Source organism: Hypanus sabinus, chromosome 9, assembly GCF_030144855.1.
Source record: "Hypanus sabinus isolate sHypSab1 chromosome 9, sHypSab1.hap1, whole genome shotgun sequence".
NCBI classification, from domain to species: domain Eukaryota; kingdom Metazoa; phylum Chordata; class Chondrichthyes; order Myliobatiformes; family Dasyatidae; genus Hypanus; species Hypanus sabinus.
Genome location: NC_082714.1, coordinates 74600410 through 74618827, shown reverse-complemented (window position 1 = coordinate 74618827; position 18418 = coordinate 74600410). Strand labels below are relative to the sequence as shown.

Sequence of the window (18418 nt, the reverse complement as noted above, 5' to 3'; positions counted from 1 at the left end):
GTGCAGAGAAAATTTACCAGAACTTGAGGATCTGAGTGATAGGGAAAGATTGAAATGGTTAGGACTTTATTCCCTGGAGTGTAGGAGAATGAGGTATTTGACAGAGGTGCGGGGTGCGGGACTGGGCATAAACTGGATGGTTTGAAGGCCCTTTTCCATGCTGTACTGCTGTGGGCAAAGTTTTTGACTGTATTTTGAAATTCTGAGTTACAAAATAGCATGGAATTTGCATTAACCATTGTCTACTGATTTACTAGTGATATGGAAAATATTAACATTCAAAAGAATTATCATTGTAAGAACATTGAATGTTCACAGGCTTCCTGACAGATGTTTATGAAACTATGAGGGGTGCATATCAGATAGGTGGAGTTCTTTTCTCAAGGTAGGGAGCACCTAGAATTCTAGGGCCCAGGTGATTGTAAGAGGGAATAAATTCAAAGGAGACCTGAGGGGCAAGTTGTTCAGAGAGTGGTGGTTATCTGGAATGAAGAAGGAGGAGGAGATAAACGCAGATAAAAGACGTTTGGACAAGTATTTCATTGGAAAGCAATATAAGTTATGAATCATTTGGACAGGCAATTCAGTAAGAAAGGCCAAGAGGTTAAAAGCCCTTTGCACAGGTACTTCAGTGGGAAAGGTGTAGGAAAGGTCTAATTGAAGGCAATGGAATAGAGCAGGAAAGCACCATGGTTAGTGTGGGTGAGGTGAGCCAGAGTGGCCATTTCTGTTCTGGTCAGTCCTACATTACTACCAACAGTGACAATGGGCCAGTTTGCCTGCAGCTCTTGGCACCAGTTTCCCGTTCTCGTCACCGTTGAACTAATCTCTGACTTCAGTAACAGCACAGCAAGACATCCAAATCAGAAACAGAATGGAATCAGGAGCTGCTCCTCCCCCACCCACCTTCACTCTTACCTGGTCTCACCTGGCATGTATTCCTGCCCCTCTCCCACCTTCTTATTCTGGCTTCTTTCTGCTTCCTTTCCGGTTCTGATGAAGCATCTTGGCATGAAATGTCAATTCCTCTCCATAGATGCTGCCAGACCTGCTGAGTTTCTCCAGCATTTTCTTTGTGTTGCTCTGGATTTCCAGCATCTGCAGAATATCTTGTGTTTATGACCTACAAAGTTGTCAAGCTTTCTCAACAGAACTCTGCAAACCACAACATCTACTGCTTTTCATTTTTAGGCAGTTGTTTGGTGCCAAGTTTGTGAGGTGATACCTGTCTATGGCAGCTTAAATCAGCCTCTGGGTACTACTGACTTATGGGCTCCAGGTTCTCTATGCTTTTCCTGACATTTCATGACACAGCCAGGATTCCCGGAAGCTGGTGTGTGTTGGGTTTTTTTTTTTTACAGTGGTTTTCAGCCTCACCCTTGAATCTTTTCCTCATTCCACCTTACATTACAGAGCCTGATCTATAGCATCTGATTCAGAAGCCTGATGTTTGGCACAAGAATGAAGTGTCACGTCTAGTGGGGCAGACTGCAAATGCTGGCAAGGAAAAGACACAGAATGTGGTTCACTTTTCTGCTCCAGTGGGTCTAGGAAATTCTCGGGAACAGCATTAACAGCATCTTTCCAGTCCACTGTAGAGGTAGATAATGTAGTAAGGCAGGCAACAAGGACAAACTATTAGACCATAAGCAAGCACACAAAATGCTGGAGGAACTCAGGCAACATCTATGTAGAGTAATAAACAGTCAATGTCTCAGGCCAAGACCCTTCTGCAGAACTGGAAAGGAAAGGGGAAGAGTCCAAAACAAGATGGTTGGGGAGAGGGGAAAGAACTCAAGTTGGAAGGTGATGGATGACGGTAGGTAGGTGTGAGTGGGGGGATAATGTGAGAAGGTGTACAGATGGAAGAAGTAAAGGGTGACGAAGAAGGAATCTAATAGCAAAAGAAAGTAGACCGTTGGAGAAAGGGAAGGAGTAGGGACACCAGAGAGAGGGGAGAGGCTGTTGAGGAGAAGACCATGACCTTTGTGCTGGATTTGAGGTATGGATCTTCAAACATCCTTCTTAGCCTACAGCCTCCACTTGGGGAAGTCAAGTGTGTGGAACAATCTGCATGATTCCTCCCATGTTATATGTCAGCTTGGATATACACTCAGTGGCCACCTTATTAGGTACACCCGCACCTTAATGCAAATATCTCATCAGGTTTTCATATGGCAGAAACTTATTGCAGAAAAACATGCAGATATGGTCAAGAGGTTCAGTTGTTGCTCAGACCAAATATCAGAATGGGGAATATATGTGATCTAAGATGCTTTGACCATTGGATGATTGTTGGCGCTAGACAGGGTGGTTTGAGTAACTCAGAAACTGCTGATCTCCTGGGACCTTCAAACACAACAGTCTCCAGAGTTTACAGAGAATGGTGCGAAAAACAAGCAAACATCCAGTGTGCAGCATTTCTGACAGGAAGGTGACAGTAACTCAAATAACCATACATTACAACAGTGGTGTGCAGAACAGCATCTCTGAATGCACAACGTACCAAACCTTGAAATGGATGGCTACAGCAGCAGAGGAGCATGAATATAACCTCAGAAGACCATGAACATTCACTCAGTGGCCGCATTATTAAGTACAGGAGGTATCTAATAAAGTGCCCACTGAGTGAAGATTGCCATTGATTTTTTTTATTATTGGATCAAAATGAAGTCTGTACCTTACAGGACTATAGTAACACCTTCATCACAAAGACTGCAGTAGTTCAGAAGGCTGCTTCACTACATGTCCTTCTCAAGGGCAATTATAGACAGACAATAAATCCTGCATTTAATCAGCGACATTCACACAATGCCCAAGAAAACAATGCAAGGAAAATACTTTAAAGAACAATGAGATTAAATGTGCATTGTTTATTTACGTTCTGTAATATTACTCAGTTATACCCATATCATTACTGTAAATTGAATATTAAATTTTATTCGTGTTCTACCAGTTTGCTCTGAATTGGTCTTTTAGCAAATTAACAGATAAATTTTATTCAATGCAATTAAGAATATTTCTTGTATATTCAGAATGTCAAGAATTCTTCTCAAAGAGATTCAATAGAAATTACCAAGATGTTTAAAATATGTTTCTGTTACCATAACTGACGTTAGGCTAACAGGGCGATAGTTCTCCATTTTCTCCTTCCCTCCCTTCTTGAAAAGTGGGACAACATTAGCCACTCTCCAATCTTCAGGAACTGATCCTGAATCTAAGGAACATTGGAAAATGATTACCAATGCATCCGCAATTTCCTGAGCCACCTCTTTTAGAACCCTCGGATGCAGACCTATTAGCCTTCAGTCCTACCAGTCTACTCATCACAGTTTCTTTCCTAATGTCAATCTGTCTCAATTCCTCTGATATCTTATGACCCAGAAGGAGCTGGGTAGATATCTGATGGATAGGGGAATCAAGGGATATGGGGACAAGGCAGGGACTGGGTATTGATAGTGAATGATCAGCCATGATCTCAGAATGGCGGTGCAGACTGGAGGGGCCGAATGGTCTACTTCTGCACCTATTGTCTATTCTGTATGTTCTTTGAAGGACTGTTTTCCAATCCTAACAGTAAACTGATGACAGATTCTGCGAATGTTATGTTGCAATCTCAGAGAGGTTTATGGATAAATGTCAAGACGCAGTAGATTGTGCTAGATAATCTGGATAATCTTTTTGTGTATGTTCTTTTAAAATTCTACACATAATGACCCAGTACATGAATGATTTGTTATTTTGACTTTACGCATCACTTACAGGAGAAAGACTTGATAAGTCATGAACGTACAAATGAGTTGTTAACTTCTGACATGATTGCAGAATTGGAAGCATTCCACTGCTTCCCATTAACATACTAAAGCATTCATCTATAATTAGTTTATAAACTAATTAATATGAATTACACTCATTTATTTTTTACTAAGTTGTTATAAGCTTGAATGTTTCTTTAATCCTCTGATTGGGTTGTGTTTTTGTGTCTTTATCATATTGAGGTTTTTAACTCTCAATCATGATGTAACTTGCTAAACTATGAAGAAAATTTTGATGTTTTATTAAATCTGTGATATGATTTCTCTATTTATGATAATTTAAAAATGATCTAACTTACATTTTGCCATGATTGATTGGCGGAGCAGACTGATTGGGCAAAATGGCCTTTTTTTGTTGCTCCTATATCGTTTCCTCTTTTTCTATTAGATAATGGAATTGAAACTTAAACCAAATCACCGTATAGAATATTTGGGATTGTCATAGTCACCCTAAATTTAATTCTACATCTCTCCTGGATAATAGTATTTGAATCCCTGATAACCTGTTAATTATACGTGTGTTGTGTTAGTCATCTGCCTACAGAGGGAGGAAAAGGCCTGTGGTTAGATCAATTGCTTAATATTTCAGGTATATGCAGGAATCAGATGATAAAATAAATTATTCCATTGTTCCCGACTCAGAAGGTTATCATTTAATGGAAATGCATCACAATATTAAAAATGTTAATACAGGTATACACTCATTGGCCACTTTATTATGCACCTTACCAGCAGCCACAAAGCAAGAAACCTGAATAACCCAATTAAACAGAAGGAAGACCAAAACCACTGCTCAGAGAAAGAGGGAAAAAACACACATCAGGCAAAAGATAGAATCAAACAAGTGCATTCCGGACCAGACTGAAACCTTAGATCCACTCCCAGAGCATCCAGAAGAGTAGGCCCAAGTCTTGATTTCAGTTCATCATATTAGCAGAGCAAAAACACCAGGGGGCTCAGGACAGCTTCCAGAAAGAGGAATGAACATCACAGAAGAACGAGCAAAATCAGACTGACCCTTGCCTCCTGTCCTGACACTCAGGCTTTCCAGTCTATCTGGGATAGCGTTTAAATTGTCCAAGCAACCGGGTAGCGCCTCTTTCCTGGGCCCTGGCGCAATGACACACCTGAAGTCATTCTCAATCTCACTGAATCAGGTTGGTGAGTGGAGCAATCCAACATCACACCCGAATGAGGTGGAGGGACACCGAAACTCTTTCGCCTCAACTCTTCTCCAAACTATTCACTCCAACAGCGACAGCAATACCAACTCTGCCTGCGACCCCCATAGTGAACAAGTTGCATTCCAGCTTTGTGATGCACCAGTACGGCTCATCCTTTGAATCAGCTTCACCTCTGCTTACTTCTTCATTGTTTGCAGGGATAGTTGGCCACAATTTGCTTCAGTAAATATTTTATTGGTAATGTTTTTAGTCGGATTTCTTTCCCTGTCACAAGGATTCAGTAGCACCGTATTAAACAGAATGTCCTGAACCTAATAAGATGGCCACTGGGTGTATCTTCATGGTCTTCTGGGGCTGTAGCCCATTCACTTCCAGGTTTGATGTGCTGCATGCTAGAGCTGCTCTTCTGTGCAACGTTGTTGTAACGCCAGGTTATTTGAGTTTTCGTTGCCTTCCTTGAACTGATCTGGCCATTCTCCAGTGAACTCGCTCACTAACAAGGTGAACACCAACTCATTGGATTTTTCTTCATTGTTTTTCGCAACATTCTCTCTAAAATCTGTAAACCTATTGCGCCTGAAAATCCCAGAGTTCTGAGATTCTCAAACTACCCTGTTTGGCACCAACAACCAATCCATGAGCAAAATCAGTTAGATCACATTTCTTGCCTATTCTGATGTTTGGTCTGAACAACAACTGAACCACTTGACCACGTCTGCATGCTTTTATGCACTGAATTGCTGTCATGTGTTTGGCTGATTAGATATTTGCATTAACAGGTGTACCTAAAAAAATTGCCACTAAGTGTATTTTAATCTTAGAATGGGATTAGTCCACACCCCTTAAAAACATATATTTGCTCTTGTACAAGATATAAATTGCCGATTAAATAAGGAAACAGCAGCAAATTCCCTGTTCATTGTATGATGATTTTTAAAATGCATTATCATTGTGGTGTAATTGTAAATTCTCCTTCCTTACTCAATAGGGTAAAACTACACCATGTCTGCTTGGATAGGTGAAAAGAGTAATTCATTAATTTAAATATGTTAATTAATATTCCATCTCATGTACTACACATGATGTGAGTAATCAAAAATATAGAAACTAACAAGGCAAAACCAGTAGATCGTCAACGGAAATCCTATGTAGTCCAAGGCAGTGTTCATCATTAAGGACCCAACAACACAGGACATGCTATTACCTTCTTGTTATTACCTTCATGGAGGAGGTACAGAGCCTAAAGCCATCAGATTCCCGAACAGCTTCTTTCCCTCTGCCATCAGCTTTCTGAATAGTCCACGAACACATGAACACCTCTTCCTATCCTGCTCTCTTTTTGCCCTACTTAATTTTTAAAATATATTTTTATTGTAACCTATATTATCCTTATGTATTGCATTGTACTGCTGCCACAAATCAACAAATTTCATGATATATATTGGTGATAACAAACCTGATTCTGATTGTGATTCTTGAAGAAAAGAAGTAGCAATTTTCCCAGTTATTTTCCTAAGGCTTGTGGTAGACTTTGACATATTTTCAGAGAAGTGTAAATAAAAGTGACTAGCATTTTGGGCATTAGTAATAGGCATTTATCAGAATCATAGAATAATAAAACACAACAGCACAGAAACACGCCATTCAGTCCACCTAGTCCATGATGGAACTATTCTGCCATCAGTATTTCATACATACATTGGTATTTGTGACTAACGGGCACAGCAGTAGGCAGTGGCAACTAGTGTGATACTATTACAGCTCGGGGCATCAGAGTTCAATTATGGCACCGTCAGCAAGAAGCTTGTACGTCCTTCCGTGAGTGAGTGGGTTTCCTCTGGATGTTCCGATTTCCTCCCAGAGTCCAAAGGAACACTGGTTAGTAAGTTAACTGTTCACTGTAAATCGTCCTGTGATTAGGCTGGGGTTATATAGCTAGATTGCTGTATCTCTAAATTAATTATTGAGTGAGTTTATGAAACAGCTGCAATAAACTTGAATAATATAGAGACAGTATATTACTTGAATCAATGAGAAACTCAAGAGCACATCAATATTAACAGTGCTTTCATTTTTCAAGTGATAACTTTAAAAAGTTGGTGAAAAACATCCGAAATATCCAAAGCACATAGTGGATACTTCTAGTATGACAAGCTTCTCTGATTATGGCTCGGCACCAGGGAACAATGAAAGCTGATGTAAGGCTTTCATTTAAAAGAGAGAAAAAGAGACAGACTGAGTAATTATAGGCCAGTCAGCCGAACATCAGTGGTGGGTAAATTATTGGGAAAAAAATCCAAGGGACGATATAAATCATCCTTCTGAAAGGCAGAGATTAGTCAAATTCAGCCAGCCGGTTCTTGTTGAGGGGGTGTGTGCCCGGCTAACGAATGCATTTCTGAGGAGGCACCAAGGAACACATTTGTTGTGGAATATGTGGAATTTAGCAAAGCTTTTCAGAATGCCTCAGAAGATAAATTAGTCAGGAAGGCAAAAGCCCGGAGGATCCAAGGGAAGGCAGCAATTTAAACCTAAAGTTCAGGCAACAGGAAAAAGGAAAAATCAGTAGTGGAATTTTCTAAGGTCGGAAGGCTGTTTATAGTGGTGTTTAGTGATGAGGAATGATGAGAAGATTGGTGATATTTTCAGTGGAGCAGTGGAGACCGAGGACAGACAGAATCAATGTTTATAATGTTACTGGGGGCCTGGATACTGTGAGTTGGAATGACCTATTTCCTGAGTAAAGGATGAGAAGCTGAGAGGAATAGATTTAAGTGGTATAAAGAATGCAATGGTATAAAGAATACATTCCTTTATTTTATTCGGAATGTATTGTGAATCTGGAACTTACTGCCTGACAATAGCAAGAAGGACAACCCACATCACACATATATTTAAAAAAGCTTGTGAAACATAATATTCAGCAGTAACACATGAAGAATTTTGCAGGAAATCAGCAGATCAGGCAGTATTTATGGAAAGAAAGAAACAAGTGATGTTCTGAACTGAGATCCTTCATCGGGACTGGAAAGGAAGAGGGAAGAAGCCAGAATACGAAGGCAGAGGTAGGGGAAGGAGCACAAGATAGAAGGTCAAACATGAGGAAATCTGCAGATGCTGGAAATTCAAACAACACACACAAAATGGTGGTAAGGAGAAGCACTGTCAACATTTCGGGCTGAGACCCTTCATCAGGACTAACTGAAAGGAAAGATAGTAAGAGATAGCAAGATGGAAGGTGATGGGTGAAGCAGGTGAAAGGGAAGGTAAGTTAGTGGGGAGGGGAATGGTAAAGGGCTGAGAAAAGAAGGCATCTGAAAGCAGAGGAGAGTCGATCTTGGGAGAAAGGAAAGAGGGAGGTGATGGGTAGGTGAGGAGGGGTAAAGGGGGAGCTGGAATGGGGAATGCAAAAAGAGAGGTGCAAGATGGGAAGTAATTGCCAAAAGTTAGATAAATGATGTTTTGGAAGCTACCCAAATGGAATATGAAGTAGTGTTCCTTCAACCTAAAAGTAACCTCATTGTGGCTGTGGAGGAGGCCATGAATCAACATGTCAGAATAGGAGTGGGGAGTGGAATTAAAATGGTTGGTCACTGGGAAAAATCACTTGTTGCAGAAGCTGCAGAATCTCTTGTGTTTATAACATTCTGTAATTTACAGGCTCCACTCTGGAATTCCAGCTATAAGGTACAATGGCTTTATTCCAGTAGGTCTTAGTCTGTCCGCCTGGTCACAATAGGCTTGAAGGCATCTTTCACTACCCCAAATTTCTATTATTCATGGCACACGGTCTCAGAAGCTTACAGCAACTTTAAAATGAGAGTGGCATTTCTCAGTTTATTAACTGTACTGTAATGTAATCATCCTGAAATCTACTTTAAGGTTTAGACAGAGAATATGTTAGACCTTGCAACACGTATAGTATCACCTCACTGTGAATTGCGTTCCAATACTTCACAAAGTCATTATGCAGACTAGATGTCACCTCCTGTTCATGAAATCCACCCTGTGGCTGCCTTTTTTTCCTCCTTCTGATCAAAACCCATTTTTTTACGTCTCTGGCTCGAGCATTTTATTTTCCAATGTACCTTTGGTATGCGAACCACTTCTGAAAGTTTAATTCCATGAAAAGTACAAATATATCAGACGCCAGAAAATCTCACTGATTTTATGTTATTAATATGTTGTATATCACATAACACTAGGTAATCTGGGATAGACTGTATGATGGAGGTGCATTGTATTTAAGGTTGTTAAATTAAATATTTTGGTTCCAGTAATATCTCTCAGGTTTGTGTCTTGAGGATTTGTGTAGAATATAAAATACTGAATGACTTTATTCTTTTGCCTCAAATCACTTTTATGAAAAAATAGAAATAGCATAAAATGCTCCATTACCACTTAATAACAATGCTTTACAAAATTTTGCCAATTAAAGTAAAAGAATTATTTTCCATTATGTCATTGGCATAACCTATGCAGCAATTAATCGAGTGACAGATTTTGAAGGCTTTACCTATCTCCATCTAGCTTGTACTTCTTCCCCTTCCTCCACCTTGTTATTCTGGCTTCTTTCCCCTCCCTTTCTTGTCCTGATTAAGGATATCGCCCCAAATAACAGCTCTTTACTCCTTTCCATAGATGCCGCCTGATCTGATGAGTTGCTCTTCTGCACACCACTGTTGTAACTTGTGGTTATTTGAGTACTGTCACCTTCCTGTCAGCTTGAACCAGTCTAGTGATTCTCCTCTGACCTCTCATTAACAAGGTGTTTTTGCCCACAGAACTGCTGAACACTGTATGTTTTTTGTTGTTGTTTTATTTACATAATTCTCTGTAAACACTAGAAACTGCTGTGTGTGGAAATCCCAGGAGATCAGCAGTTTCTCAGATACTCAAACCACCCCATCTGGCACTGTCAATCATGCCATGGGCAAAGCATCTTAGATCACATTTCTTCCCCATTCTGATGTTTGGTCTGAGCAACGACTGAACCTCTTGACCATGTCTATGTGATTTTATGGATTGAGTTGCTGCCACATAATTGGCTGATTCACAGGGGACCAGGCATACAGGTTCATCTAACAAAGTAGCCACTGAGTGTACTTTGCTCAAACTTGAATTTAAGTACTGTAATTTGCCCCCAAGACAAACCAAGGAAGAGCTTTTCCTTTAATTCTGAAACACTTTGTGGGAACCTAAAGTATGTGGGTCATCAACATAGTACGTCACCAATACGACAAAAAGCTCTGCACTTGTCTGGATATGTACAGGTTCAGCACTTTCAGAAGTTCAATGTTACTTAGGACAAAGCAATTCACTTGACCAGCATATCCTTCATTGGCATTAACTTTCTTCATTACCAGTGGGTGTTTATAAACACAAATGATTCTGTAGATATTGGAAATCCAGAGCAATGCACAAAAAATGCAGGAGTAACTCAGCAGATCAGGCAGCATCTATGGAGAGGAACAAACAGTCGATATTTCTGGCCATAAAGATGAGGGTAAGGGGAAGTATTAGAAGCTGGCAGCTATCTCTATATTTTCTAGATATTGTACCAATTTTATAAGAATGAAGGGGGATCTCATTGAAACCTATCAAATATTAAATGGCCTAGATTGACACATGGAGAAGATATTTCCTATAGTGGAAGGAGTTGAGAACCAGAGGGCTCAGCCTCAGAATAGAGGGATGTCCATTTCAGAACAAGGATTAGGAGGAATTTCTTTAGCCAGAGGCTGGTGATCTGCGGAATTCATTGCCACAGATGGCTGCGGAGGCTTAGACATTGAGTATATTTAAAGCAGAGCTAATAGTTTCTTGATTAGCAAAGGCATCAAAGGTTATGGGGAGAAAACAGAGGAATGGGGTTGAGAGGGATAGTAAATCAGCCGTGATGGAATGGTGAAGCAGACTCAATAGGACGAATTGCCTGATTCTGTTCTAATGTCTATGATCATAGTTCAAAGGAAATTTATTATCAAAGTATGTACATGTCACCATATACAACCCTGAGATATATTTTCTTGAGGGCATACATATTAAATCCGAGAAACACAATAGAATCAATGAAAGATTGCATCCAACAGGACTGAAAAATGCCCATCATACAAAGATAACAAAATGTGCAAATACAAAAGGGAATAATAAATAAATAAGCAATAAGTATTGAGAACATGAGGAGAAGAGCCCTTGAAAATGAATATATAGGTTAAGGGAACAGTTCACTGATGGGGCAAGTGAAGTTAAGTGAAGTTATCCCCTCTGATTCAAAAGCTTGATGGTTGAGGGGTAATAAATGTTCCTAAACCTGGTTGTGTGTGTCCTGAGGGTCCTGTACCTTCTTCCTGATGGCAAGAATATGGCCTGGATAGTGGGGGTCCTTTATGATGGATACTGCTTTCTGCGGCAGTGTTCTGTTTAGATGTGCTCAATAGTTGGGAGGGCTTTACTAGAGATGTACTGGGCTATATTCACTACTTCTTGTACGTTTTCTATGACAAGGGCATTGGTGTTTCCATACCAGGCCATGATGCAACCAGTCAATGTACTCTCAACCACACATCTATAGAAGTTTGTCAAAGTTTCAGATGTTATGTCAAATCTTCCCAACTGTCTAAGGAAGTTGAGGCACTGCTGCACTTTCTTTGTATTGGAACTTACATGCTGGGCCCAGGACAGATCCACTGAAATGATAAATGGTCTTGTGGTTTAATTAGCAAAAGTTCTTTGATTGCACCTCCAGAACTTCCAACATTGACAACCTGAGAGGATAAGGACAATGGATGCATGGCAAAGGCACCACACCTCCAGGTCACACACTGTACTGATGAAAAGATCTTTCTTGACCCTGCAAGCTAAAAATCCTGAAGCTCCCTCATAACACGACCATGGATGTAACCTCGACATACAAACCATATTAACTCAAGAAAGTGACTCATAACAAAATTCTCTGCAGCAAATTGAGAATGGGCAATTTGGCCTATTCCATCAATACCCATGCCCAACAAAAGCAAAGAACATTATAAGCCAAGGAAAGATATTTGATGTATCTGGGAAGAAAGCATACTTTTTACAAACTATCACAAAATATTAGAGGAATTCAACAAGTCTACGGAGTGGAATAAACAGTTAATGCTTTGGGCAAAGAAACTATGCCAGGACTGAAGGAAGGAGGCAGAATCCAGAACAAGAAGGTTGGGAGAGGGAAGATCTACAAGCTAGAAGGTGATAGGTGAAACCAACTGAGGGGGTAGATGGGTAAGTGGGGGCAGGGGGAATTGAGTGAGAAGCTGGGAGGTGATAGTTGTAAGGGGCAAAGAGCTGAAGAAGGAATCTGATAGGAGAGGAGAGTGGACCATGGGAGAAAGGGAAAGAGGAGAGGCAGAGAGAGTTGATGGGCAGGTGAGGAGAAAAGAAGGAATGAGAGGAGAGCTAGAATGGGGAATAGAAAAAAGAAATGTGATGGGGGAGAAATTACTCTGAGTTATAGAAATGGGCTTCCAACCTGAATGTGGCCTCATCATTACTGCACTGTGGGCCAAAGATCAACATGCTGGAATGGGAGTGAGAAGTGAAATTTAAAAAGGAGTTTATGTGGAAGTCCTGCCTTTTGTCGTGGACAAAGAGAAGGTGCTTGTTTAAATACACTATGCTGAGTGTTGTGCATTGAGAAAAGAACATAATGCAAATCAAAATGCAAAGGCTATGATTGTGCAACCATCACATTCTTGATGAAATGTCTATAAAGAATAAAATGGTTAATTATAATTTAAACATCTTTTGGCTTTGACTCGTTATCAATGTACTGGGCATCTGTTCTTATCACCAGGGGGCATTCTCACTTTTCTAGTGAACACCACAGCCTGCCTCCATCCGAATCCAGCAGTAAGTAAAAGGAATTGAACAGGAACAGCTTTTGATGCAGATTTTAATTATATCTTACATTTTCATGAAATATCCTGTGTTTCAAACTGAATATTAGCTTTTCACCTCTGTAAATTAAAAGTACTGCCGGAACTAAGCTGTCAAAATGAAAATTAACTGTCAATGTCTGTAAATTAAAACATACCCCTAGAAACCAACAGGATTTCATTTTTTATAGATATTGAGATAACGCAGTCCATTGATGGGGAAAATGATTCATCCAGTGTAATCAATAGCAAACACTCATTAGCTAGCTGTAACAATCTGTGCATGCAGCTTTCTAGACTAATATACAAATAAGCATTATGTGTTGGACATGTTTGGGGACACAGTTTACTTTTATGAGCCTGCCTTGATTTGTGCCATTCACACCCCAATGCTGGGTAAGGAAATAATTCCCAAAAGCATTTTTCAATTTTCAATACTATTCTGTTCCAATTGCAAATGTGTTATTCTATTTTATTGTATCATTTTAAATATCTATTGATAAAATATAGTTTTAAATATATTAAATAAATAATTTTTTAATTGCATATATATTTAAATATATAAACTTGAAAAAATCACTAAGTTTATAAAAGTATACATTTTGTGGCAAAGTTGTTTAGGCTTTTATTTTGGCTTTCTCTGAAGATTGCACTATTGAGTGGGTGGGGTTTGTCATTGTGGAGATAAATAGATAGTCACAGCTGAGGGGGAGGCTGGATGGAACACTGAGTGTTGTCAATCATTTGTATATTTGGATGCTTAGAAAAAGTTTATTTGTTCTGCTCTGAACAAGTGTGCTATTTGGCAAATACAGGGATACACACAGTCAAAAATAACTAAGATATTAAGATATTTTGGACCTTTTCAGGAAAATGCATTTCAACACATTAAATTTCATGCACACCAGACCCCAGGAGGGAACCATTTTAGATTTTATCTATGGAAAATAAGACAAGGCACATATTGAAACAGCTTGCTTCTCCTGAATGGAGTCATCATATTTAATAATCAGGATGCTGTCCTGATGAAGGGCCTTGGCCCGAAATGTCAACTCTTTTATTCCTCTCCATAGATACGGCCTAACCTGCTGAGTTCCTCCAGCATTTTGTGTATGTTGCTTTGGGTTTCTAGTATTTGCAGAATCCCTTATGTTTATGATTTGCTGCCAAATTATTCCCCAACCCCCACCCCCCAACCTCCGCTGCATATCACCCCGCCCTTCACTGGTCTCATCCCACCCCACCAAAAGCTGGGGCCAGTCCAGTCATTGAGAGCAGATGTTTAGGTTCACCACATTAGCTGTAATATTCTCTCAGATAATATTAATATAATATTTCTCTCAGATATGTGAATCTTTACAGGGTTGCTTCTGCTCTGTGATGTCAAATGTCTACTCACGCTGAGTACAGAAACAGAAGAATACACTCAGTGGCCACTTTATTAGGTACACCTGCTAATTAATGAAAATATCTAATCAGCCATTCATGTGGCAGTATTAAGGGTTATGGACACAGTTAAGAGGTTCAGTTGTTGTTCAGACTAAGTATCAGAATGAGAAGAAATGTGATCTAAGTGACTGTGGAATGATTGTTGGTGCCAGACAGGATGGTTTGAGAATCTCTGAAACTGCTGATCTTCTGGGATTTTCATGCACAACAGTCTCCAGAGTTCACAGAGAAATAAAACATCCAGTGAGGGCATTTCTGTGGGTGAGGACACCTTGTTAATGAGAGAAGTCAGACAGAATAATGAGAGTGGTTCAAACTGACAGGTGTTAGAATAACAACACACACAAAATGCTGGTGGAACACATCAGGTCAGGCAGCATCTATAGGGAGAAGCACTGTTGACGTTTCAGGCCGAGACCCTTCCTAAGGAAGAATTTCCAGCATCTGCACATTTCCAGGTGTTAGAATAGGTGTTACAACAGTGGTGTGCAGAGGAGCTTTTCTGAATGCACAACACATCAAAACTTGAAGTGGATGGTCTACAGCAACAGAAGACCACAAACATACACTCAGAGGTCACTTTATTAGACGCTGCCTAAGGTGGAGGTGGAATTCTGTTGTTACCATTCACACAGTTCAGCATTCAAACTGGGAAATCAAGGAGAGAACCACTGTTTCTCTCCCTCCACGGTTAACAGAAAAGAAATACACATAAATACCATGTTAATCTCAGATAACTTAGGAGACAAACTTTTTAAAGAGGTCCACAACTCCACTCTCAGTTTACAAATACCTAAGACAAGCTTACTCTTTGACTGTAGTCAGTCACAGCCAGGTCGGATACCACCGATTAAAAGAAAAAAATTATAAGCATGACGTTTCTCTATTCAAACATGTTGTCAACTTTTGTAATCATTGAATTAATTATTATTTTGAAATGTAATAGTTAGAAGTCAAAGCAAATAGCATTGCAGGTTTATCGGTCATTCAGTGCGAACTACAGAAAGAAATTAATTAAAAGTCGTTCCAAACACTTGACTGGTTTTCAAATGGTTAATTATTACTTGCAATCTATGGTACAATTACGGCTTGATATACAAGATCGCACACAGATGCACAAGGATGGCGAGATTTGTTATACTGTATGTTCCTCAGTTTCTATTCTTGCCTACCACAGGGCGTTCCATCATCCTAATGGGAGCAGGAAGTTTCCATCCTGAATAAAATCCTATGTTTGATTTGAATATTTGTTTTCCATCTGTTAGAAGTCAACGCTTATAAATATAGTACATAAATATAAATGGTAGGGTGTAGACTCGATTCGGATTTTAACCTACCTAGCTTCCTTATAAATACATAAACTGAAAGAATATATTTTTTAAATCCTTAATTTATAATCAAGACATTAATTGCAGCTATGGGAACTTTAAGTTATATTCTATGGTTAAGAAATAAAGCGCAATGCCTGTGCCGTTAATTCTAAGTACGGTCCAAGTCTATTCTCCGCGGCTGCTCGCACTGGACCTTTCGAGCGGAATCGCCAAGAGCTGATTCTCACCTTGTGAAGAAGCGGAGAGTTGAACGTAGAGCCCCAGGTAATGCAAAGCTCCTAGAATCACTCCAAACCTCCCCATCTTGCCTGCGACACAGCGTTTTTACATAGGTCGGGCTTAGGTGTTGGAAATCCGAACCGGAGCCTGAGCAAATCTTCGCCCGAACCTCTCCGGTTTCCCCACTGATCTGGTGCGGGCTACTCTCCGGGAGCTGCCGCCTCTGCGGTACTCGACAATGTAGCGGAGGAGACGCTCCGAGCAGAACGGAGCTGAGCACGTGGGCGCCTGCTCACCGCGCGGATGAATTCACTCCGGATTGCCTTCTTTTTTCTCTACCTAATTTCTGGTGTCCAGGACCACGCTTGCAAGAATCAAAGTTTTGCACACAGAGCCTGCTGCTCTCAGCAACTTCGCTGTCTTCTTTTGTAACTAGCAGGTTCTCTGAATGCAGTGAATCCCATAATGTCCATTAGCCCCTTTGACGCTCCGAAAACAATGCAGTGAACTAAAGCTGTATCAACGCAACGACCACCGGACTTAAAAACAGTTACTTCCTCAAGCCGAAACTGATTATCACCTTCACCCATTTACCCACCATCATTTTCTGTCAGTCACCTTATGTACAGATACCCCTGTATCTGGCGTCTTTTTATGTGCATACAGTTAACTTCATGTATTTATATGTATTGTGTTGTTTTGTTGACTTATTTATGCTTATTGAGTTTTTATGCCGCATCGGATCCGGATTAACAATCATTTCGTTCTCCTTTACATTTGTGTACTGACGAGTGACAATAAATAATTTTGAATCTTCAATCTCGAGCTTGTTAAGATCAAAGCGGCACTCGATTTAACCAGTGATTCTGGGAGATTTAACTTCACCCGAGGTGAATACCCGATCATAGGCTTTTTCATACAGTGCTGGGCTCGGTTTAGGGCACTGTAAGTACCTTATATTTACTTTACAGTTTGCTATTGTAACAAATAATTTTGAAAAGAATAACAACTCAGTGTCTGTAAAGGACTCCAGCTCCTTGTCTGACTCCCTGCTCATTTACAAGACGGGGTAGTGAGGGTAGGTGCTTAGTCTGGGATATGCACCCTCCCACCTAATTTCCCCCAACGTCGCACAGCGAAACAAAGTGGCCCTCGATGTCATGAAACTCTCTGCCCTCTCAGCTGATAACATTCACCGTGAGATCATTAAAGAGCAGAAGGAACAACAGAAGGTCGCGTGTTTATTAGCAGGGTGAGGTGACTTGGTCGAGGAGAGAGTGAAATGGGATCTTTGCTGGGTGTTCAAATGTGGCGATGGGTTACAGTGATAGCAGTGAATTGCTTGTATTTCTAGATCTTGCAAGACGCCCCTCATCACCTCGCAGCAGAGAGAGCCCAGCGGACAGTGAAGGGCGTTTGAACAACAATCACTATAGACTGGAGCCTACCGCATCACCTTGTGCAGAGCAATTTTCCACAAAACTTCTGATGAAGCTATATGGGCTTGAAACATTAACAGTTTTCCTATCTCTCCACTGATGCTACCCGACCTGCTGAGTACTGCCAGTATTTTCAGTTTTAATTTGAACATCCTATTAAGAGCCATCAGACCACAGAGGAACAGACAAAAAGTGCTGGAGGAACTCAGCACGTCTGTCAGCATCTCTAGAGAGGAATAAAGAGTCGACGTTTCGGCCCTGTCGACAGTTTATTCCTCTCCATAGATGCTGCCTGGCCTGCAGAGTTCTTCCAGAATTTTGTGCGTGTTACTCTGGATATCCAGCATCCGCAGAATGCCTTGGGTTTATGGCCTGCCATCAAATGATGACGAAATTATCTGTTTCAGGAAAATGAAAATATTCTGACGTAGGAACCCAAACCTGAAATGTTAACTCAGTTTTTCTGTCTCCACTGGTGCTGCCTGATCTGCTGAGTACTTCCAAAGTTCCATTTCGGATCCCTATCAGTGTTTTTTTTTCTTCCCATATTTAGCGGTTAGCGCGATGCTATTGTAGCTCGGGGCATCAGAACTGTGAATTCAATTCTGTCACCATCTGAAATTCTCTTCATGTCGGCGTGGGTTTCCTCCCGGTGCTCAGCTTTCCTCCTACAAAGGCTTACTGGTTAATAGGTTAATTGGTCATTGCAAATTGCCCTGTGATTAGGCTAGGGTTAAATAGGTAGGTTAAACAGTTAAAGCTTCACTGTTTCCTTTCCTTTTATTCCTCGAGTCTTTCAGAAGATAGAACTAGACGTCATTCCTAAGTCAAGGCTCGGCCAGATCTCGTACAGATCTTGCTCAATGCACCGTGGAATTGTTAGACCTGGGCTCAGATCACTAGTCCTGGAGCACCAGTTACAGCGTTTCCCAGACGGTTCATTCTGAATATTACCCAGTGCTAGCAGCTTAAAGTAGAACGTAAAAGAACAACATATGTTAAGCATTTAAAACAAATCAGCAGAAACAAAAATTGTCCTTGTTTAAAATATCAGTTTCTATTTAC

At 40.4% G+C, this 18418-nt stretch overlaps 1 protein-coding gene across 1 annotated transcript in view; it reads right to left on the bottom strand.

The window, feature by feature from the left end:
* Positions 1-16061, bottom strand: part of LOC132400059 (V-set and transmembrane domain-containing protein 2-like protein) — a 196578-nt gene extending 180517 nt beyond the window's left edge. The window contains exon 1 of the mRNA XM_059981143.1: positions 15923-16061. Within this exon, the coding sequence (XP_059837126.1) occupies positions 15923-15998 (76 nt within the window). The 5' untranslated portion in view covers positions 15999-16061. The remainder of the gene's footprint in view (positions 1-15922) is intronic.
* Between the last annotated feature and the right edge of the window lie 2357 nt (positions 16062-18418).